Genomic DNA, 23,257 nt, shown 5'->3' with positions numbered 1-23,257 from the left:
CCTTTCGGGGGTCGTTTTTATTTGGAGAGGACTTGGATAATTTGATTCAGACTCTGTCGGACTCGAAAGTTCCCCGTTTGCCGGAGGACCGTGCCCGCCCGGTGTCTCGGGGTGGTGCGGCCCGGGGGCGTTTGCGGGAATTTCGCAAGTATCGCCCTGGGCGTGGGGCTGCTTCTTTCCAGTCTCCGGGGTTTTCCCGGGGTCGGTTCTTCCAGCGCATGCAGCCCTTTCGGGGGGCCCATCGGGGGGCAGGGAATCCCTCCGCCGGTTCCCCCGCTTCCCGTCCTGCACAATGACGCCTTGCCGGCGCCCCCCTTGGTTCCGGTGGGGGCCCGGCTGCGCGACTTTTTTCCCAAATGGGCCGAGATCACGTCCGATCAGTGGGTCCTGGAGGTGGTGCGGGACGGTTATGCCCTGGAGTTCGCCCGCTCTCTGCCGGATTTTTTCCTCGCTTCTCCGTGTCAGACTCCTGGGAAGACGCTGGCGTTTCGCCAGACCCTTCAGCGCTTGCTAGATCTCAGGGCAGTAGTTCCAGTGCCCCCCCCGGAGTGGGGCACGGGCAGGTACTCCATTTACTTTGTGGTGCCCAAGAAGGAGGGGACTTTTCGGCCCATCCTCGATTTGAAAGGGGTCAACAGGGCTCTCAAGGTTCCCTCTTTCCGTATGGAAACGCTGCGGTCGGTCATTCTGGCGGTTCAGCCGGGGGAGTTTCTCACTTCTCTCGATCTGACGGAGGCCTACTTGCATGTTCCTATTCGGACCTCTCATCAGCGTTTCCTGCGCTTTGCGATCTTGGGTCGGCACTATCAGTTCTGTGCGCTTCCCTTTGGGCTGGCCACGGCTCCCCGGACGTTCACCAAGGTGATGGTGGTCGTCGCGGCAGCCTTGCGGTCGGAGGGCATCCTGGTACACCCCTACCTGGACGACTGGTTAATTCGGGCCAAGTCGTTGCAGGAAAGCTCCCGGGTTACGGCTCGGGTGGTGGAGTTTCTCCGGTCGCTGGGCTGGGTGGTCAACCTTTCCAAGAGTCGGTTGGTTCCGGCTCAGCGTCTGGAGTACCTCGGGGTGCTGTTCGACACCTCCTTGGGGAAGGTCTTCCTCCCAGAGGCCCGGGTGAGCAAATTGCAGTCTCAGATTCGCCTGCTTTTGGCGTCCCGGTGTCCTCGGGCGCGAGATTTCCTCCAGGTCCTGGGGTCGATGGCGGCGTCCCTGGACGTGGTGAGGTGGGCGCGGGCCCACATGCGTCCTCTCCAGTATGCTCTGCTCCGGAGGTGGTCTCCCCAGAGGCACGGGATGGATGTTCCGGTTCCCCTGCGAGGCTTGGCGCGCTGCAGTCTGCGTTGGTGGCTCCGGACCCCTCACCTAGTTCAGGGGGTGGGTCTGGATCTTCCGCAGTGGACGGTGCTCCTTACGGATGCGAGTCTCCTGGGTTGGGGGGCCCAGTGTCTGGGTCACTCAGCTCAGGGAACCTGGTCCACGGAGGAGGCCTCCTGGTCGATCAACGTGTTGGAGACCAGGGCGGTCCGGCTAGCGCTGTTGGCTTTCCACTCCCTTTTGTTGGGCAAGTCGGTCAGAGTCCTGTCGGACAATGCCACGGCGGTGGCTTATGTCAATCGTCAGGGGGGCACCAAGAGCACTCTGGTGGCGCAGGAGGCGGCTCGGCTCATGGTTTGGGCGGAGTCGCATCTTCTGGACCTCTCGGCCTCTCACATTGCCGGGGTAGAAAACGTTCAGGCGGACTTCCTCAGTCGTCACTTCTTGGATCCGGGAGAGTGGTGTCTCGGCGCCGAGGCGTTTCAGTTGCTAGTGCGTGCTTGGGGGCAGCCCCTGATGGATCTGATGGCTACAAGTGGCAAACGCCAAAGTACCCCCGCTTCTTCAGTCGTCGCAGGGACGGTCTGGCCGAGGGTCTGGATGCTCTGGTCCAACCGTGGCCAACGGAGGGGCTGTTGTATGTGTTCCCTCCGTGGCCATTAGTAGGCAGAGTACTGCTTCGCATTGTTCGCCATCCGGGGCTGGTGGTCTTGGTGGCTCCGGATTGGCCTCGTCGTCCGTGGTATGCGGATCTGGTGAGGCATCTGGTGGCGGATCCTCTTCCTCTGCCTCTCGAGTGCGATCTTCTGACGCAGGGTCCCATTCCCATGTTCGACCCGTCTCCCTTTTGTCTTACGGCTTGGCTCTTGAAAGGGGCCGCCTGAGTAAGAAGGGATATTCCGACAAGGTGATCTCTACACTTTTGGGGTCCCGGAGGCTTTCTACCTCTCGGGCTTATGTACGGGTTTGGCGTCTTTTTGAGGAATGGTGCCGAGCGCGGGGAGTGGTCTCCTTTCGCGCTTCTCTGCCTAACATTCTAGAGTTTTTGCAGGATGGCCTGGATAGGGGCCTGGCCTGGTCTTCTCTTCGGGTTCATCTGGCGGCCCTGTCGGCTTTTCGGGGGCTGGTGACAGGTCAGCGTTTGTCAGCCATTCCTGATGTGATTCGCTTTCTTAGGGCGGCCAAGTTGATCAGGCCTCCCATAAGGCCCTCGATTCCCTCTTGGGATCTCAATCTGGTTCTCTCTGTTCTAGTGCGCCCTCCTTTCGAGCCGTTGGATGGCTGTTCGTTGAAGGACCTTACGCTGAAGTCGGTCTTTTTGGTGGCCATTACTTCCGCTAGACGGGTGTCTGAGCTACAGGCTTTCTCTTGTAGGGCTCCCTTCATGGAGTTTTCGAAGGAGCGGGTTGTTTTGCGGCCTGTTCCTTCCTTTCTGCCGAAGGTAGTTTCTCCTTTTCATGTCAATCAATCGGTGGTCCTCCTGGTCTTGGGTAGTCGGGAGGGTTCTTCTGAGCAACGACAGCTGCGCAAGTTGGATGTCGGTCGGGTCCTCCATGCTTATGTGCAGCGGACCCGGGATTTTCGGAGCTCCGATCATCTCTTTGTGCTTCTGGCGGGTCCTCGTCGGGGGGCTGGCGCTTCTAAGGCTACTATTGCGCGTTGGATCAAGGAGATGATTGCTTCCGCTTATCTTCTGAGTAAGAAGCCGGTTCCGGAGTTTCTCAAGGCTCATTCCACTAGGGGTCAGGCGGCTTCTTGGGCTGAGTCGTCGCTCGTGCCTCCGGTGGATATTTGTAAGGCTGCGGTTTGGTCCTCCTTGCATTCATTTGTTCGGCATTATCGGGTAGATGTTCAGGCGCGTCGGGACGCGGTGTTCGGTGAGCGTGTTCTGGTATCGGCCCTTCGGGGGTCCCGCCCGTGAGAGGGACTGCTTTGGTACGTCCCAATCGTAAAGTTAACCTCTACTGGTCTGGAGAGTGCTAAAGAAGGAGAAATTAGGTTCTTACCTGCTAATTTACTTTCTTTTAGCTTCTCCAGACCAGTAGAGGTCCCCACCCTGTCTGTTGTTGTTGTTGTTGGGGCTGTTGCGCGGGCAGTTTTTGGTTTTTGCTGCGGGTTCTAGTATTTTTCTAGGGCCGGGGAGAATTGAAGAACAGCGGCTGTGGCTCGGCTGGCTTAGCTGGCGAGCTGTGGGGACCTTCTTCCTTCGGGAATTTCTCCTCTGCATTTTCCAACAGCATTTTTGGGTATGTTATTTGTTACTCCTTTCGGAGTATTGTTTTTTCTCTCTGTTGTTTTCCAGTTCTTGGTTCTGCTTGGCTATTCGGCAGACTGAGGGAAATAGAGAGGAGGGGCTAGGATATACTGTCCCAAAGTTTTGTTTTCAGTCTCCACCTGCTGGTCATGATTAGATATATACCCAATCGTAAAGTTAACCTCTACTGGTCTGGAGAAGCTAAAAGAAAGTAAATTAGCAGGTAAGAACCTAATTTCTCCATCTTGGCATCCCAAGTCCTGTAAATTTTCTTCACACTTCTACCTCTAACCCTCTGTTGTAGTTCCTTCCTATTTCTCCTACTGTAAACCGCGTCGAGCTCTACGAACGTGGAGATGATGCGGTATACAAACCTAAGGATTAGATTAGATTAGATATCTTTGTAAGCTTGTCTTATACGATCTAGCTTGAATGCAGCAGTGGTGAGAAAAGACGAAAATCAATTCTGTTGTGGTAAAGAAGAGTGCAAGATTTTAACCTATTCAATGCCAATTTCATCTTGCAGAAGTGATAGAGCTCAGCTCAGGGGAGGACGAGTCTCTCCATATTGTGGACAGCAATGAGTCTACCAATGAAGTGGAAGACGAAGTCAGTGCCGAGAGCAGTGGTTCACATGTCAATGATGTCCTAAACCAGCCTGATGCCCTTGGGCGGGTACTCGTCAACATCAATCACCCACCAAACGAAGCAGACATTTTCTTAGCGCCTCAGCTTGCCCAAGCAGTGAAGCCTCACCAGGTGAGTCCATTCTCATCTTACAAAAAACGAAGAGCAAAGGCTCGTTCACTGTCTTAGACAAACTTCTGTAACTATAAGTGGAGCAAAGAGCCTCAAATATGTTTGCTGCAGCAAATTGCATAGAGTAAAATAATGCTGTTTAATTCTTATCATAAGCAAAAAACCCTTCACTCCCAGCATCACCGAAGTAGAACAAAATGCCATCAGTGCTTACTAAATTTGCTTTTAAGTCGGATGACAATACTGGCCACGGGGTGCGAAACATTTTGGGTCTACTTCTCCCGGGTCATGTCAGCTGTTAAGATAAGTGGCTGAAAATTTTTTTAAAACATTCTTGTTGAAAGAAACTAATTCATATATTTATAAAGAACAAATAAATATAATTTTTGGGAGGGTGGGGTGGGATATAATCTTTTTCTTGAGAAAAATGCAGAGCTTCAAGTGATGGTTGTATATTAAATGATGATTTTATTGTACACTTGTTGAAAGATTTAAAATGAATAAAGATTTATAAAAATAAAAAAAGAACAAATAAATATTAACTGAGATGATAGAATGAGTTAGAATATTTTTTTTATTTTTTAAAATTCTTTATTCATTTTAAAACTGACAAACAAGTGATTAATATTAAAACATTACATTACTAATAAAATATACAGCACTTGACATTCTTAAACATATAATCCATTAAAGTAGAAATTATAACCCTTTCCCCCCACCCAACAATTCTTCAACAGAAATCCAATCATTAAATAAAAATATTAATCATCCAATTTCCCCCCTCCCCCCAATAAAATACATGTATCCATCAGAAAGGAAAACGATGTTCATTCATTACAATAATTCTCTAATGGCCCCCAGATCTTTATAAAGTTGTTATAATTACCTTTCTGTACAGCAATTGCTCTTTCCATTTTAAAAATGTGACAAAGTGAATTCCACCAATTCTTTTTGTTGCATAGAGCTTTTTGGACCCCAGTTCGTTTGCAAAAGTTAGATAGATCTAAGTCTAATAGATGCTGGCATTGTAATCTGGAAGTAGGGACATTGGATCATTTACTTTTTTACTGTCCCTGTATTAAATTATTTTGGAATTCAATTTGGACGCAGGTTAACCGTTTACTTGAAAATCATGTTGCTTTGTCTTATGATAACTATTCTGTTTGGCCTGGCTATGAGGAAAAAAAGTCAAATTTCATCTTATAATAACAAACGTCTATTAATAATGACAGGGGTGGCAATTCAGCACATTACGGCTAATTGAAAAAATTATACAAATGAGTTAGAATATGAATTTATGGCTGATGATGAGAGGCCACATAATTCTTCACCCTATAAATTTATATTAGTGGTGGGGCTGATGCCGTAAAATATTTAAAGATATACATAATCTGGACTATTTGATTGATTCAACATATATATTGGTGATTGTTTCGGAGTACTAATAGTTAAAATGTTTTACCTCATTTCTTCTGCCATCAGTGCGTGTGTGGCATTCACTTACAGTCTCTGAGCGTATGTCGAAGTTGTAAATGTTTCCAAAAGACCCACTATCCATCAAAGGGCTCCTAAACGTCAATTCATTTTAACAACGCTGAAGAAGATCACACAATAGCTCTCATTTGTAAGAAATTCCTTAAACCATTTAATAATTGATCCACTCAAACCCAAATCACTTAATCTACTTATTGATGATGAATAAATCAAAAGCTGCACTAATATCAAAAGTAGTAACTCAAACTCAACCAATATTTTACTCTTGATGTCAACAATAATTCATTGCTATGTTTAGGTCAAAACCCAAATTGAGTTGGATGTAAACAAGAGAATTGTTCTATGTATTCTGATAAATGCTTATTTACCAGAGTCTCTAGTAATTTAGTCAACGGAGGAATATTGTCTTTCCATGGAGCAGAGCAATCGTGTTTCGACAAGCTTTCTCCTGCGTGTCTCTCTTTCACATTTCCTCTTTCTCTCTTTCTTTGTGGTACGAGAGACCCTTTCTTCATATTTGTTTCTTTTTCTTTGGTCCTTAAGCCTCCTTTTTAATGTACTTAGTTTTTGTTGACTTTTGAAAGTTAATGGTCTTTTTTGTGTGGCTCCTTCATCCCTCTTAATCCTGAGCACCCCCTGGTCAGGTATCCGTTATTTAAAAAAAAAAAAAAATTGAGCTGTTAGATTTTTCTTCAGCTGTTTTTCCTCTAATGTTCCTTAAAACTCCCAGCGATTGTAAGATATGTATTAGGGGCAGTAAGGTCATCTCTGTGACTGAGCTTTGCAGTTGGTGCCCACAAGACCTCTAATTGTTTTCTCTTTTCCAAAAAGCAGAAAAGAGCTCATAACATTAGAGAGACCCAGCAAAAGAAACATTTTTGTGCTTCTAAGTTCGGTTCATTCAATTTGGCATCAGAGGTTTATTGAGATGGCTTGGGGAAATCCACTGCTTATTTCTAGGATAAGCAGCATAAAATCTGTTTTACTACTTGGGATCTAGCTTAGGTACTTGGTACCTGTATTGGCCACTGTTGGAAACAGGATACTGGGCTTGATGGACCTTCGGTTTGTCCCAGTATGGCAGTTCTTATGTCCCCATGGCTGTTAAAGCCACATCGGATACTGGGGGTGTGCCACCATCAAAGAGGTCTTCCCCTGCCTTGACATTGGGCACAACTAGGGCTCCATGGGACCGACCGATCAGATTTGACACCAAGGACGCTTCAGGATTTGACATCATCCTTGTTTGGACCGAGGGAGGGAGGGAGGCTGGGTGGGTACAGAGCCTGACAGGGAAGGAGGGAGGCTGGGTGGGTACAGAGCCTGAGAGGGAGGGAGCATGGATAGGTGCAGAGCTTGATGGGAGGGAGGGAGGCTGGGTAGGTGCAGAGCCTGGCAGGGGTTCGGAGAGAAGGGGGCTGGGTGCAGAGCCTGACAGGGAGGGAGCATGGGTTGGTGAAAAGCCTGACAGGAGGGAGTGGGACTGCGTGCAGAGCCTGACAGGGGTTGGGAGAGAAGGGGGCTGGGTGCAGAGCCTGACAGGAAGGGAGAGAGGGAAGAGGGCTGGATGCAGTGCCTGACAGGAAGGGGGTCAGGCGCAGTGCCTGACAGGGAGGGAGGGAGGGAAGAGGGCTGGGTGCAGTGCCTGACAGGGGATGGGAGAGAAGGGGGCTGGGTGCAGAGCCTGACAGGGAGGGAGGGAGGGAAGAGGGCTGGGTGCAGTGCCTGACAGGGGATGGGAGAGAAGGGGGCTGGGTGCAGAGCCTGACAGGGAGGGAAGGAGGGAAGAGGGCTGGGTGCAGTGCCTGACAGGGGATGGGAGAGAAGGGGGCTGGGTGCAGAGCCTGACAGGGAGGGAGGGAGGGAAGAGGGCTGGGTGCAGTGCCTGACAGGGCAGGGCACTTGAATGTTAAGCCGCCCGACTTATATTTGAGTCAACCATTTTTCCTCCTTTTGGGGGAAGAGTGTGGCGCAGTGGTTAAAGCTACAGCCTCAGCACCCTGGGGTTGTGGGTTCAAACCCACGCTGTTCCTTGTGACCCTGGGCAAGTCACTTAATCCCCCCATTGCCCCAGGTACATTAGATAGATTGTGAGCCTGCCAGGAGAGACAGGGAAAATGTTTGTACCTGAATAAATTCATGTAAACCGTTCTGATCTCCCCTGGGAGAATGGTATAGAAAATTGAATGAATAAATAAATTAAAAAAAAAAAATATTTGAGTACATACGATAATAGTTATATCATTCACATCATTTGTGGAGAAGAGGGAGAAAGTTTTAATGAGAATATTGCACTGGATATAAATGGCTGGGTAGAATGGTGGACCAAGTGGTTCTTATGTAGCAGCAAATGCTGTGTACAACTGCTATATATTATATTTTGTGTAAAACAGCCAAATAGACTCAAATATTTGGCTTCTACGCCTCAGTTTTGCTGTTACATAACATAAAACTCAATTTCTAGACCGCATAACTGTAAAGTAAATAATAACCTACAACCAAATATGGAAATAGGAGACAGGACTAGAATGAAATATGAATTGCCCAAGAACCTAGAGAACAAACACATTTTCAATTGTCTTCTAAAATATAAGTAAGAAGTAGAAGTCAGTAATAAATGCTTAAACTCCTTATCCCAAGTTGCTGCTTGATAGAAAACAAAACTTAAATTAAATCAGAGTGGGCAGACTGGATGGACCATTTGGGTCGTTATCTGCCGTCATCTACTATGTATGTTACACATTCATGATACTTTTTGAATTTGCTACCCCTAATGGGCGGAAAAACAAAAAGGACATGAGATCATTATTGATTTTCATATTATCACGTGGTTATAATCAGTGTTCCCGCTAAGCTGCGCTGGCCTGCGTTCGCGCACAAAATATTACATCGCAGCGCACAAGTTTCTCTTCACAGCGCACACACGCGTCGCAAAGGTAAGGGGAGGTAAGGTAAGGGGACGCATTGGGGGGATTGCACTTCCCCACAATTGCCATGCTTCGGTTCCTCTTCTTCCTTCCTTCCTCCCCCCCCCCCCCCCGCGGGACCCTGCGGCACCATCAACTCTTACTCCCTCTAATGTCGGCCCTGCAGCTCCAGACTTCCTCGCACCTTCTCCCCTCCCCCTTTGGATCGCTATTATTTTAAATGTTATAGCCGCGGAGCTGTATCCATCAGTGGAGATGTCTAACCTCGGCCTGCCCCGGAACTCTTACTGCAACAGTGACTTCCTGTTCCTGCCTAGACGGGCGGCTGCTGCAGTAAGAGTTCCGGGGCAGGCCGAGGTTAGACATCTCCACTGATGGATACAGCTCCGCGGCTATAACATTTAAAATAACAGCGATCCAAAGGGGGAGGGGAGAAGGTGCGAGGAAGTCTGGAGCTGCAGGGCCGACATTAGAGGGAGTAAGAGTTGATGGTGCCGCAGGGTCCCGCGGGGGGGGGGGGGGAGGAAGGAAGGAAGAAGAGGAACCGAAGCATGGCAATTGTGGGGAAGTGCAGAGCTGCAGGGAAGAGTGTTGCGGTACCCAGCTGGAGGGAGAAGGAAGATGAGGGAGGGAATTAAAGGAGATGCCAGGGCTTGGAGCGTAGGAGGAAGGTATGCCAGTCTAAGGGAAAAGGAAGGGGGAGATGTGAGAGCATGGAGGGGGAGCGAAAGATGGAAGAAAAGGAAAGGAGAGAGATGCCAGAGAATCAGGGAAGGGGAGATACCAGACTATGAGGAGAGGTGTGGGAGAGGGAAGGCGAGGAGAGAGATGCCAGACCAATGGGGTGAAATGAGAGATGGAAGGGGGAGGCATACAGTTTCTGGAAGGGGCATAGAAGGAGAGAAGATGCCATATAGGGGAAGAGAGACGGCAGACAGTGGATGGAAGGAAGAGAGTTACAAGAAGATGAGGAAAGGAGAAACCACAGAAGACAAAGGTAGAAAAAAATTTCTATTTATTTATTGCTTTAGGAGACATGTGTCACTGTTTCTGTGAAGCATTGTATGCAGAGTCCAGCTTCTTGCTGGTTCAATTTAACCTTTGTCTATGTATTTTTATTTTATCCCCCCTTTTACAAAACTGTGAAGCGTTTTTAGCACCAGCCTTGGTGGTAGCAGCTCTGATGCTCAGAATTTTATGAGCATCAGAGCTGTTACCTCCGTAGCTAAAATCCACACTACAGTTTTGTAAAAGAGGGAGGGGTTAGTTTGTGATTACATATTCCTTACTAGGCGAAGGTGTTTTCTGTGTTCTGTGTGTTCGAAAGACATGGTTTTCTGTTAGGATTGACGGTGTAGGATTGATCTGTGCTGGTCTGGCTTGTTTAGTTTTACAATGGGTGTATTGATGTACTGTTCACTGCAATATGTAAGATGCTGCCTTTTCCTAGGTACTCATGTGTGACGTGTGGCTTGTTACTAAAAATCACGTTTTTCGTACAGATGGGGGGGGGGGTGCCAAAAAATGATGGGCCCCGGGTGTTACATATGCTAGGTACACCACTGCATTATGTAAAGATACCAGAAAGCTGGCGAAGCAAAAACTTTAAGTAAATTGTTATTCTTCTAAGTTTTGAGTATTTAACCCTCCCACAATCTCATGGGCACTCGTTTCAAGTTTCAAGTTTATTGAGATTTTGATTTAAACGCAATATCAAATATTTTCAATGTGTATAACAAAAATAAATTTTGGGAAATAAATAAAACCATTTGAACAATAAACATACAAACATATCCATAGATGATTAAAATTACATAAGGAGTACAAGGATAAACTACATTTGTTTAAAAATGCGTCCTCTGCGCCTGCTCATAAATTTGTGGAGTATGTAATTTGTCGCTCATGCATATTTTTTTTTGCACACACCTCATCAATCCTTAGAGGGAACACTGGTTATAATGTACTTTTAATCTTTTTACCTATACTTGTTTTAGTTATATTGTGTTTTCCTTATTTATTAGTTTTAATGCTTGTATTAGTTAGAATTTTATTATGTACGATGTTTTTATTATATTGTATGCTGAGTACCTATGAACTGCTGGTTAGGCGATTATATAAAAAAAAAAATTATTTTTATTATCATCTCCGGGAATGCTTTTGAGTTGAAGCAAGAAAAGAGTCAGTAAGTAAGATGGTGCTTGACCTGTAAAAACTTTAAATATTACATGGTTTTTTAAAACATATTTTTGCTTTAATCTCTGGCATCCTCTACTATTATCACTTATATATAGCGCTGAAAGGCATGCACGTACATTGTGCCCGTTATTATTATAAACACGCTCACAGGTAAGCATCATTTTTCTTTTTCATTATAGCCATGCTTTTGTACATTATTTCCATTACAGTATATAGCTACATGTGATCGTCTGTCATACAAGCCTAGCTATCTTCTGTGCATTATACAATGTTGCAGGTGTACATGCAATTAATTCTGGCCATATTTTATTACTATCGGTAATAGCAGTATATTTGCTCCTCTGTTTCTTAAGCTCTGCCTTTTATATCCCCTGCAGATTGGTGGGATCCGTTTTCTATATGATAACTTGGTAGAATCTTTGGAGAGGTTTAAGACCAGCAGTGGCTTTGGTTGCATCCTTGCTCATAGCATGGGGCTGGGCAAGACCCTGCAAGTCATCTCTTTCTTGGATGTCCTCTTCAAGCACACAGAAGCCAAGACCGTCCTGGCCATTGTTCCGGTAAGAGAATGAGAGCTGAGAGAGCCACTTTTTCATTTAGTAGAAAACACGATACTCTAAATCTTGCTTAGTAGTCCTTGTTGAATTGTATCTGGATGACAGAAAATTGATTACTTTTGATGAATTTAGGGAACAATATAAATAACTCATTGGGTATTTTTTTCCATGTGATCAAGTACAACATTGCCTGAGGTCTCGGATGGATGACGGGTAACCTAGATGAAATTGAATAGTTTGAGAGTGGTGGGTGGCCTTAGGGAAGCTGTGCCACGCTATCTATTCTGCATAGGTATTGAGGGGAGGTGTCTTTAATAAACATAAATGTAAGTCTCCCTCCAACTTAGGAATCAAGGAAACTCTTATATCTTGGCATCCCAAGTCCTCTAAATTTTCTTCACACTTCTACCTCTAACCCTCTGTTGTAGTTCTTTCCTATTTCTCCTACTGTAAACCGCATCGAGCTCTACGAACGTGGAGATGATGCGGTATACAAACCTAAGGATTAGATTAGATTAGATAAATACAGTGCTCACCTGGTCATTCGCGGTTCCAGTCATTCGCGGTATTTTCTGACCGCGAATGATCAGGCAGGAGAGGGCAGCCGGAGCGCCGGCGAGTGAAGGAAATCACTCGCGGTATGCTCCGACCGCCTCTTCCTGCACTCAAGTCGGGCCTCACCAATCAGGAGCTGCTTTGACACTCACCTCCTGATTAGTTAGGAAGACTTGAGTTCAGGAAGAGGCAGTCGGAGCATAATCGTGAGTGATTTCCTTCACTCGCCGCTGAAAACCGTATTTGCGGTTTTTCAAGATTCGCAGGGGTTCCTGGAACGGAACCCCCGTGAATATCGGGGGAGTACTGTACACGATATGTTAGGAAAGAGCTGTTCCTACTACTTATCATTTCGTTAGTGCTGATAGATGTACCCAGCACTGTACATTAAACATGTAAGAGATGATCTCTGCTCAGTAGAGCTCACAATCTAATTAAAAGAGAACAAATAGGGGTTAGGGCATTTCTCACAGAGGGAATGATAAAACAGACATGGGTACTTTACAGTGGGACCTGGGTGATGATTGAATGGGAATGAAAGGTAAGCTTGGAAGACATTTTTAGGTCAATTTTATGCATCCCAATTTGGCTAGACTACATTGTTGTTGTGGGGGGGGGAAGGAAGAATTTTTCTTCATATTTGGTGGTCCTGCTCTAAAATTTGAGTGTGCTGGATTGATTTTCGGAAGCAATTATAGGGGCATTTGCAGAGATGCTTAAATACAATAGAGAACAAACTCATATCAAGTAGATTTTATTACCAGACCTCAAATACCCAAGGCGCTACTTATTGGTTTTTCGTGCCCTTACTGGGATGATGTATTCATCATCGGTCTTGGTAAAGTTCGTAGGCAAATTGATTTTTAGATTATTTTTAATAGGCTCTATAAAGTTATAAAAGGAAAGGCACTTATCTTTATGCCTGACGGCTGCCCAGCTGTTTCACTCTTGGTTTCATCAGGGACTATGCCTCCTTAAATGCACGCACCAGTTTTCTGGTGAAAAAGTCTCCCTGACAAAATAACAAGCACAAAAATCTGCCTGTGTAACGCCATTATAGGGGCATTTGGAGAGATGTTTATACAGGAGCACCTAAACTTTGTCTCTTGTGACTGGGTAATAGACAAGGTCAACCATGGGAGCGATGCCTCAAGAGAAAGAGAATTGCAATGGCAAAATGTGTTATTGTGGCCTTCTGGAAGGGCAAGATGGCTCTTCTGTGACTGGATCCTTAAACTTAAAGTAGTGGAAGAATTGGAAAAGCGAATGGACAGATGCCGGGGCAAAATAGAAAACACGAAGAATGGGTTTGTTTGGAGAATGTGATTCTGGAGAGGTTAAGAAATTTGGGGGTGGGGTAGGAATGGGGTAATTCATGGGAATATATAATTTTTTTGGAATGCTGGGTTTTGTTTTTTGCTTTATTAGCTGCTCTTATTTGTTTAAGCTCAATAAAAATTTCTTGCCCCCCCAAAAATAAAAAAAGCATGTAATTGTTTCACTCTCCCCTATGTGCCTCCCAGAAAGCACAAACTTTTTTATTTCTAAAATGCAAGGAATTAATTTCTTCTCTTGAGTCCTTGGGCAAAAAATTCTACAAAGGTTTTATCCTTCCTAAATGTTAGTAACAACAAATGATTAAATATCCAAAGACTGTTGAGAGCAACAAAGCAGATAACCTAGACGTATACATCTTCTGACAATCCCATTTAAATGCATTTGAAGATCAGACATAACACTTTGAAACGCATCCTATATGCCTGTGGTGACCTTTTTTTTTTTTTCAAGCTTAGATTGTATAGAAAAATAGCCTAGTGGTTAATGCAGTGGCCTGTGAACCTGGAGAACTGGGTTTGATTCCCACTGCAGATCTTTGTGATTGGGCAAGTCATTTTCAAACTCTATTGTCCCAGGTATATACCAAAGAAATGATGGGTTGGTATATCAAATCTCCCCACCCTATAGATCTTTCTCAAGCCGGGGCACACTAAAGGTAGTGGCCACGGCTCGAGGCACCCAGAATTGCGCGGACATCACGCACATACATGACATCATCACGTGCAGAGACCCTCCAGATGGGCCCTGAAATTCCAGTAGTGGGTGCCAGCAGGAAAGAGGGCCGGAGAGGAGAGGCACTGGCGCCAGCCGATTGCCTAAAGCAGTGTTTCTCAACTACTTCAAGCTAAGTACCCCCTAACTCTAACAAATATCAACTGAGTACCCCAACCACAGACCTCCCTAGGCCAACCCAAGCTCTGCCCCAGATCTCATCCCTTTTACTAATTGTAATGCAATTTTTTCCATTCATTTTTCATATACACACAATATACACAACAGATATAAATTCTCAAAACTGACACATTTCAATCACTATATTGAAAGTAAAATCGCTTTACCTACCGGCGGTCCTGTGCAGACTGCTGTAATTAGCTTTAAAGGTGAGACCGGGAGGCCAAGGGGGAAGCTGGAGGACGCTAGAGAGAAGGGGGAAACATGCAGGCCTTCGGCGAATCGGGCAGCGCTGGCGCTATACCGCGTGAGGAAAGTCAGCTGGTGTAGGTGCCTCTCTTCCTCCTCAGTGTGCCATGGCACACTTGGATCGGCACACAGTTTGAGATACACTGCTATAGAGTATACACTAGAGCTGCCCGATTCCAATCGATTCACCGATTAACTTTGGGAAAAAACAAACTCACCGATTCATGATCAGCGGCACAAGGCTCCTCACCGCCGATCTATTCTGGGCAGGCCCGCTTGGACCTATCTCTCTGCCAGAGCCCTTCCTTCTAATGTAATTTGAAACTTCCTGTTTCGCAAAACGTGAATTTGCATCAGAGAGAGGGACTTGGCAGGGGGAATGATTGAGTGGGCCTGTGTGTGCAGGAGGAATGCCTGAGTGGGCCTGTGTTTGTTGTGTGCAGTATCAACGTGGGGCATAAAAGTTGAGGCACCTCCCGACCGTACCCACCCCCTTCCGACATAGGCCTCCCAAAGCAGCAGCAGTGGTGATAGGTGGGAAGAGGCAGTAACTCGGAACAGGCTACGCTTGGCTGACACGGCAGAGGGAAGCCTTGGTGGGGCAGGCCAGAAGCAGCTTGTTTCGAGTGTTGCCTCTTCCCGTCAGCTGCTGCTTTGGGGGGAGGGGGGGGTTCAGGATGTCTTAAAGGGGGATAGGAGGGATTGAAAGCTGCTGCACATAGGGGGAGAGAGGAAGAAATCCTGTATATGGTGGAGGAGAGGAAGATGCGTGGAAAAGAGAGAGGGAGAAATGTTGGACATAGAGTGGAGGGCAGGGAGAGATGGTGCATGAGGAGAGAAAGAAACGTTGCACATGATGATGGAGGGGAGAAAAAGAGAGATAGAGGGCAATAGAAAAGTTTGACCCAGGGTACAAGGCAGGGAGAGAAAAATAGATGGTAGACATGTGGGAAAGAAACAGAAATATCAGATATGGCAGTGAAAGGAAAGGTACAGAGATGGAAGATGGATAGTGAGCATGGAGAAAGAAGAAAACGTCAAATGGGCAGGAGACCCTGGTGAGCAAATTAACAGAAGCCTAAGTGAAAATGACCTCTACTCATAGTGTTGCACGCTCTTGGGGAGCGTCTAGAGCAGTCTCACCTGCAGACATTTACAGAGCAACCACTTGGTTCAATCTCTACATGTTCACTAAGTTTTACAGGGAAGATGTAGCAGCTGGGCTGGACACCACTTTTAGGTCCTCAGTACTGACATCAGGCTCATCTGTCCCACCCTAGGAACCGGGGATTGCTCTGCTGGTCAAGTCTACCAGACCTGTTTTACATGAAGGAAAGATTAAGTTCTTACCTGGTTAATCTTCTTCCTTCTAAACAGGAATGGTAGTCTTGATGCCCGCTCTGTCAGATGTATACTTGCCTGCTTTCAGTTTCAGACATGCCTGTTTCTATCACCTGCCAGATAGGGTCAGGAATGAAGAAGAATTCACTCATAAGAGCTACGGAACTATTGGTGCAGATGGCACACAGATTGACGGTTCCTTTTTATTACTACTTTGTTTCGTTAGTTGTGATTAACCCTAGCATTGTTCTTTAGTGTTTGCATTTAGAGTAGAACAGACTTAATGTAGTTTTAAGGAGTTTCCCTGCACCTCTCTTATGTTTGCACTCACTTGAAGCTTTGGACCGATTGAGGGGGTGGAGCTCATCCCAGAGTGATGGGAAGTGGAGCATGAAAAACAGTGCACTAACATCGCTTGGCGATGCACAAAAAGAAAGCCACTTGTCAAGACCAGTCACTTGCCTGTCTTACTGGCACTTTTTTTTAAATGGGGCCAAAGGACGGGGCCGTATGCTCCTCCCCATGCATCACATGTTACACCGAGGATGGGAAGGCACAGATTGGCTCAGCCAAGTCTTGGGAGGGACCTTAGGTGTCTGAGCCAATCGGAGCCTTAGGCCTGTTCATCACATGTTGCACTGTGCAGGGGAAGGCCCGCCATTTTGGATTGGCAAGCCTCAGAGCTGCAGGGACCCAGCCTCCCTTCTGCTCTCTTCACACAATGATGGTGGGGTGGGGTTCAGGGGAACATCTGTGGCAGGAGGGAGTGGGCAGCCCTCCTGCCTTTTTGGAGGGGAGGAGGGGGGAGGGGATGGTTCGGGGCGAGGCACCTGGGGGGCTTCCGTTGTCAGGAGGGAGTGGGCATCCCTCCTGCCAATTTTTTCTCATATTGGGGGGAATCAGCAAGGCAGGAAGGAGTGGGCATATCTCCTACTAATTTTGTGTGTGTGATCAGCGAGGGGGCTTTTGTCTCTCTCTCTCTCTCTTTTTTTTTTTTAATGGGGCAAATATTGTTCATGTGTAACACACAGCATCTGTGTCCGTTATAAAGAAGAAAAAAAAGTTTCCTACCTCTCAGCTGTTCAGGCCTCCCCTGCCAGCTCTGCGCAAGTGTTAGAATTGCTCTTACAGCGTTCAATCAGATGGGAGAGACAGGGATTACGACGAACCTCCATGCTAATCATTTGCATGCAAAGGTTTTAGTGCATCAATAGTTGTTTTAGAATCGGCCAAAAATCGGATCGGAGCGGACCCACGCGATCTTATCGATCCTGTTTAGGGCATCTGGCTCATAATTCTCCCTTGAAGTTGTGTCCCATGTTAAACTAGAAAAACATCTGAGATGGCTCTGAAGAAAAAGGCATCTTGAAGTAGTCAAGCTCAAAATATTTACTGAGTAACAAAGCTAGGGAAAGCTTTTCCTTTGCATACTCCATATTACATCATCCAAGGATGGCTTTTCTGCTTATTCATGAGAATTCCTGCTACTGGTAAATAAGTTTGATAAAATTTACCCTCCCCAATAAAGAGGCAGTCATATTTCCTTTATAGTTTGAGACCAACCCAAAGCTCTCAAATTTTTTCAGTAAGAATTGGAAGGAGAGGTTCTTGACTTCTCATGATAATAGCATCATCTGCATGCAGAGACATGGAGTGGTATTCTCTTCTAACATCACTAGCTCAACTATTCACCATTCTACAATCTATAAATTCCCCCAATAACATTGCTGAAAGTTTTCCCCCTTTACTTCTCAAAAATTTTTTTTCTTTTTTCGGTCCTTATTTAAGGGAAATGATTTCCAAGTCTTTTTCCGATTGCTGTGTCCCTAATGCATGGAAAACAGCTCTAATTTTCCCAAAACTTAAACAATACAACACCGATCCCTCTTTAGCCAACAACTACCATCCTATCGCCAATTTGCCTTTAATTACTAAACTCACTGAAAAAATCATTCATTCTCAACTGTCAGAATTCTTTGACCAAACACATGCCCTACATCCTTATCAAACCGGCTTTCGAACTTCACATTCCACTGAATTATCATTACTCGGGCTTATTACAACTATACATTACTTTCACGATCACCTAAAATCTGTTATACTAATTTCCCTTGATTTATCCGCAGCATTTGTTACCATAGACCATTCTTTACTTTTATCTAGATTAATAGATTGTAATATTACAGGTCATGCTCTCAACTGGTTTACATCCTACTTTCACGATCGTAACTCTAAAGTTCATGTAAAAAACCAAACTTCTTCGGTAACTCAAACTTTCGGAGTGCCTCAAGGCTCTATTTTATCTCCGCTATTATTCAATATCTTTCTTTCCCCTCTTCTTTCTCTTGCTCAATCATTAGGATTCTCAATTTTCGCTTACGCCGACGATATACAGCTGCTTTATCCGATTAACACTTCAAACCCTTCAGATATTAATGACCTAAATACCAAATTAGATATTATAAGCGATTGGCTCTTTTCAAATAAACTTTCACTCAACGTTGATAAATCCTGTGGTCTTCTTCTCCCCATTAAAAAATCTGAAACATTACTAGGAACAATTTACATTAAATCTGCACCATTACTTATGGACACTAAAATAAAATTACTAGGCGTTACTTTAGACAGAGAGCTTAGCTTTCATGACCACATAAGTTCAGTAGTAAAAACCTGTTTCTTCAAATTACGTATCATCCGTTCACTCAGTTCAATTTTAAATACTGACTCGATTACTATCCTAATTCACTCCTTAGTCATTTCCCACTTAGATTACTGTAACTCTCTTTTAAATGGACTACCCCAAAAAGAACTTAGACGTTTACAACTCATACAAAATACAGCAATTAAACTCATCTACAAAATAGGTAAATTTGAACACGTTACCCCTCTTCTTAAAGAAGCTCATTGGCTCCCTGTCACCCACCGTATAATTTATAAAATTATTCTGATTTCTTTTAAAATCAAACACTCCCACTTGCCCTTATTTCTTGATAAATTATTAATACCCCAAAGTTCTCCCCGTTCCTTAAGATCTACTGACCAAAAACTTCTTTTCATTCCATCCTTAAAAGAATCCTACTATACTAGGAAAACTAATTTCGCTATAACTGCCCCCACCTTATGGAATTCTCTCCCTCAATTTCTCCGCGATGAACTTCATTTACCAAAATTCAAGACCAATCTCAAAACCTTCCTATTTCAAGATGCTTTTGACAAATTTTAATCTCCAATTATTAATTTTTTTTTTTCTCTCTCTTTTTCTTTCTTTTATGGTCAGTTTACATGTAATTCATAAATCAAACTTTTCTTCAGCGCATATCACTTTTACCATATACCCTCATCCCTCATGTTCTACCCCTTTCCCTCTATCTCATTTCTTCTAATATTATGTAACTTCTCCTCACCTCCCCACTTATCCTCACTTTCTAGTTTGTCTGTATACGTTATATATGTTTACTCTAAATATTCAATACACCTAACTATTCTCCCTTCTACCTATTTTAAATTTTATTGTTAACTGATCAGATATTCGTTTTATGATCGGGATATTAAAAACTAATAAACTTGAACTTGAAACTTGAAACATGAAAAAGAAAGAGAGGGTAAATAGTCGCATAAAGAGTGATGGACCAACAGATAGGATGTATGAATCGGATTAATAATATTTAATATCATATAAAAATAAGTTTTTCAAAGTACAATAATCAAAGACCCAGCATGTTTCAGCACTTATCTCCATTAAAAGTAAATTCCAGATATATAAAGCTCACCATAAGGAGGACTTCTGGGTGATGTCGAGGGGGGAATGGCTAGCTGATCTCATAGCTCCAGAAGCATATTTTAAAATGGAGTGGCATCCCCTTATCTTTGTATTGTAATTGAATTATGTTGGACAAGAAAGCTGGGGATATTAAAACTTTTTTCCTGATTTCTGGCTTATGATGCTGTAGTGAGGCTACCTGGTGATAACATGACAAATCTTACTGATGCTATGGAGCTGGCAGAGGTCTCTTCGTGTCTGGGTAGGTAGAACAGGCAAGACCCGGATAACTGCAAAAATCACAATACCAGCTGCGGAAGCCTAAGAGAACATAAACTCTACAAAGTCCTATAATGATGAAACACAGTGGAGATTAGCTTAGGTGTAAATATTTATTAAACTGTTGGTTCGAGCCGTAACACAATTGTGTTTCAGCTCTATGGCCTGCATCAAGAGTTTAAAACATAATATACATAGACAAAATATTAACGTAATAAACTTCAAAAAGAAGAAATAATAATATAGCCATCTATAAAAATCCAAATAAAACGATGAAATAATATTATATAATAAAAAAATGCTACATTTGGCTATGTTATGGAATAAAGAACTTGCAACCACAGATCAGATCACAGGATCCACTGCTTTAATCTTGTCTTCTACTCCAGTTGCTTTTTCTCTAACTGCTCTACCTCTCTTCTTTCCATTTCTGATCATCATCTGATGACCTTCATAATTATTCCCCCTCCCCCTCAGCTATGCCTAGTCATCACCAACAGATTTCAAAATCTTCTGCCCACTGTTTCATCTCTCCTCGCCTCTACTATGTTATCCTAGTCTGTCCACGAGGCTGTCTCGTTGTGCAATTCTGTTCTCTCCCCCTTGCTCCCTTTGTTCCCCGCTATGTTAGGTGTACCAGACCTCAACCTTGGCTCACTTATGTTCCTGTACCTTCTATGCCAAGCGCCTTTAGCTCAAGTTTCACACAAATGCTTTCTTCAGTTTAAATTTATGCTGACCTCCTTTAATTCTGCTCTTACACTGGTCAATCAAGGCTATTACATCCAACTAACTTCCTTTCTTCCACCTGCCGCCGTCTTTTTGCCATGCTGAACTCCCTCCTCAGAGCACCTTCCCCTGACCCCTCCGTCTCTCTCACCCCAGACGATGGCTGAATACTTCCATGGCAAGGTTCACAAGGTCGTCCTTGAATTTGCTTCAAAGTCACATCCTTCTCCCCTTTCCACCATCTTCTGACCTTCAAACTCGCACCATCCCTTCTTCCTTTGTCCAAACAACTCAGGAACCACTCGCACATCTTCCCCTTGCCTCCTCTTGACCCTCCTTCAACTACCGCCGACCTTACTTCCTTCTCTGAAATTACACAACTTTTGTCCTCTGCCAAGCCTACTACATTCCTCACTGATCATATTCCCAGCCCTGTACTTGACCCCATCTCACATATTGTTATCCCTCCCATCTGCCATAGCCTCAACCTATCCTGTTCCACTGCAACTATCCCCACTTCACAAAAAAAATCCCTTGCTGGATGTCACCTGCCTGCTCAACTATCACCCTGTCTCCCTTCTCCCGGATCACCTAAGAAGTGGAGAGTATTTCAAGAAACTTGGTCCCCAGTGTGGGAAGGACTGTCTCATAGGGCTCACAGTCTTATTTTGAATTTAAGATAATGGAGGTGGGTGGGAGAGAGGTTGGTGGCGATCAGTGAAGTTTATAATGCTTTTTGTTATAACAAAATCCCCATGAAGGAGCAACATGGGAGGTTTATTGTTTGTCAGTTTGATTTGTTAGGTTTATATTATGGAATTTGTATTTATAATCTATAATGCTGTATTCTGCAAAATAATAAAAAAGTTACATAATATCTTGATGGACAATAATAAATATATAGCCTTTTTTTTCTTATCTTTTGGCTTTATTCTGTTGGTTTATTTCCTTGATTCCAAATCTAGTCTCATTGTTCTTACAGGTATGTTCATTATTGCATTGACTTCAAAGGTGTATTGTTCCAATAGAACAATTCTTGGTATGTAGCCCTTGAATTTTTTTAGACTCCAAGATCATTTTGAGGTTTTCTGTTGTCAATAAATTTGGATTAAGTCCTTATGGGTTACTATTTTTATGAGGTTGATTCTGTTTGTACTTTTGATTTTACGTAATAGACCTATTCATAATGCTGGAAAAGCTATATAGATGTCCATCAAGATTTGTTTTTAATGTAACATTTTTTATTATTGTAAGATACGCTAAACCACACTTCAGTAAATTGGAATATATGTACTAATATGCACAGAGAAAATCTGGGTGAAGGAAAAAAGCCTCAGAAGGCACTCAGAACCATCTCTAATATGCCTAAGGAAGTGAGCTGAGATCCTCTAGCTCTGCTTCATATCATCTATTATAATATTTCACTCATTTGGATTTTATAGATGGCTAAATTATTTCTTCTATTTTGATGATTCTTATTTTAATCATTTGTCTATGTATGTTATGTTTGAGACTTCTCACGCAGGCTGTAGGGCCAAAAACAATTCTGTCGGGTATTGAACCGACGGTTTAATAAATATATATATATATACACCTAAGGTCATCTCCACTGTTTTATCATTGCTGGTAGAGGTTGAGTCATAGAGTTTAGACATACAGAGACTGACAGCTTGCTTTGAGCAGGACCCCCTAACAAAGCAGATCCAGATGAAATGTTTAATTTTATTTATTTATGAATTTAACAAATTAAACAAGCCAAAAAACTTGTATAGAAAAGCTTTGTAATATTGGAAAATAAACTTTGAGAAGGAGGAAGAAAAGCCTAGGCAAAACAATCAAATATTGTCAGAGCTCAAGCCCGCAATAACAAGGAGGGAGGACCATGAGAAAATATGTTTTACATTTGTATTTGATATAATGCCTCTCAGTGAAGCCATTTGAGTGGCTAACCAGGTACTGTTAAATATTTTCCCTATCGGTCCCGGTAGGCTCACAATCTAGCTATGGTATCTGGAGCAATGGGAGGGTTAAATGACGTTGTCAGGGTCATAAGGAGAGGCACAACCTGCTGAGGCAGCAGTTTTAACCACTAGGCTACTTCTCCAGTGGTAGATGAAATTGAATGTGGACAATTGCAAAGTGATGTACATTGGGAGGAATAACCCAAATTACAATTACCAGATGCTAGGGTCCACCTTGGGGGTTAGCGCCTAAGAAAAGGATCTGGGTGTTATCGTAGACAATACAATGAAACCTTCTGCCCAATGTGGGCGGCCAAAAAAGCAAACAGGATCCAGCTCTTCACCCTGCCCCCCTCCCTGCCTTGTACTTTGTACCTCCTGTCTGCCGATATCCTGCATGCTGCCGCGTCTTCTGTATAACATAACAGTACTCTTGTATACCGCTACAACCTCGCAGCTCTGTGCGGTTTACAAATAAAGAAGACTGTGCAAAGGCAGAATATAACAATTCAGTTGCTAAAAGTTGTTTTTTTGTAAAAAAAAAAAGGATAGGTTTTTTAAAACAATTTCCTGAAGTTAAAATCGGAATAAGACCTGAAAATCAACTTACTAAAGCTCTTATCCGAAAGAGCAGCTTGGTAAGCCATAATTCT

General features: G+C 44.1%; 1 protein-coding gene across 2 annotated transcripts in view; it reads left to right on the top strand.

Annotated features, from left to right (window-relative positions):
• The window catches only part of RAD54L2 (RAD54 like 2), a 159,134-nt gene that overhangs the window by 37,713 nt on the left and 98,164 nt on the right, over positions 1-23,257 (top strand). For both annotated transcript variants that reach the window (XM_033926393.1, XM_033926392.1), the window contains exons 6-7: positions 4,095-4,327; positions 11,322-11,504. In XM_033926393.1, coding sequence (XP_033782284.1) covers positions 4,095-4,327; positions 11,322-11,504 — 416 coding nt within the window. The remainder of the gene's footprint in view (positions 1-4,094; positions 4,328-11,321; positions 11,505-23,257) is intronic.

This window comes from Geotrypetes seraphini, chromosome 17, assembly GCF_902459505.1.
Source record: "Geotrypetes seraphini chromosome 17, aGeoSer1.1, whole genome shotgun sequence".
In the NCBI taxonomy this organism is placed as follows: domain Eukaryota; kingdom Metazoa; phylum Chordata; class Amphibia; order Gymnophiona; family Dermophiidae; genus Geotrypetes; species Geotrypetes seraphini.
The sequence above is the reverse complement of the archived record's forward strand: the minus strand, read 5'-3'. Positions and strand labels throughout refer to the sequence as shown.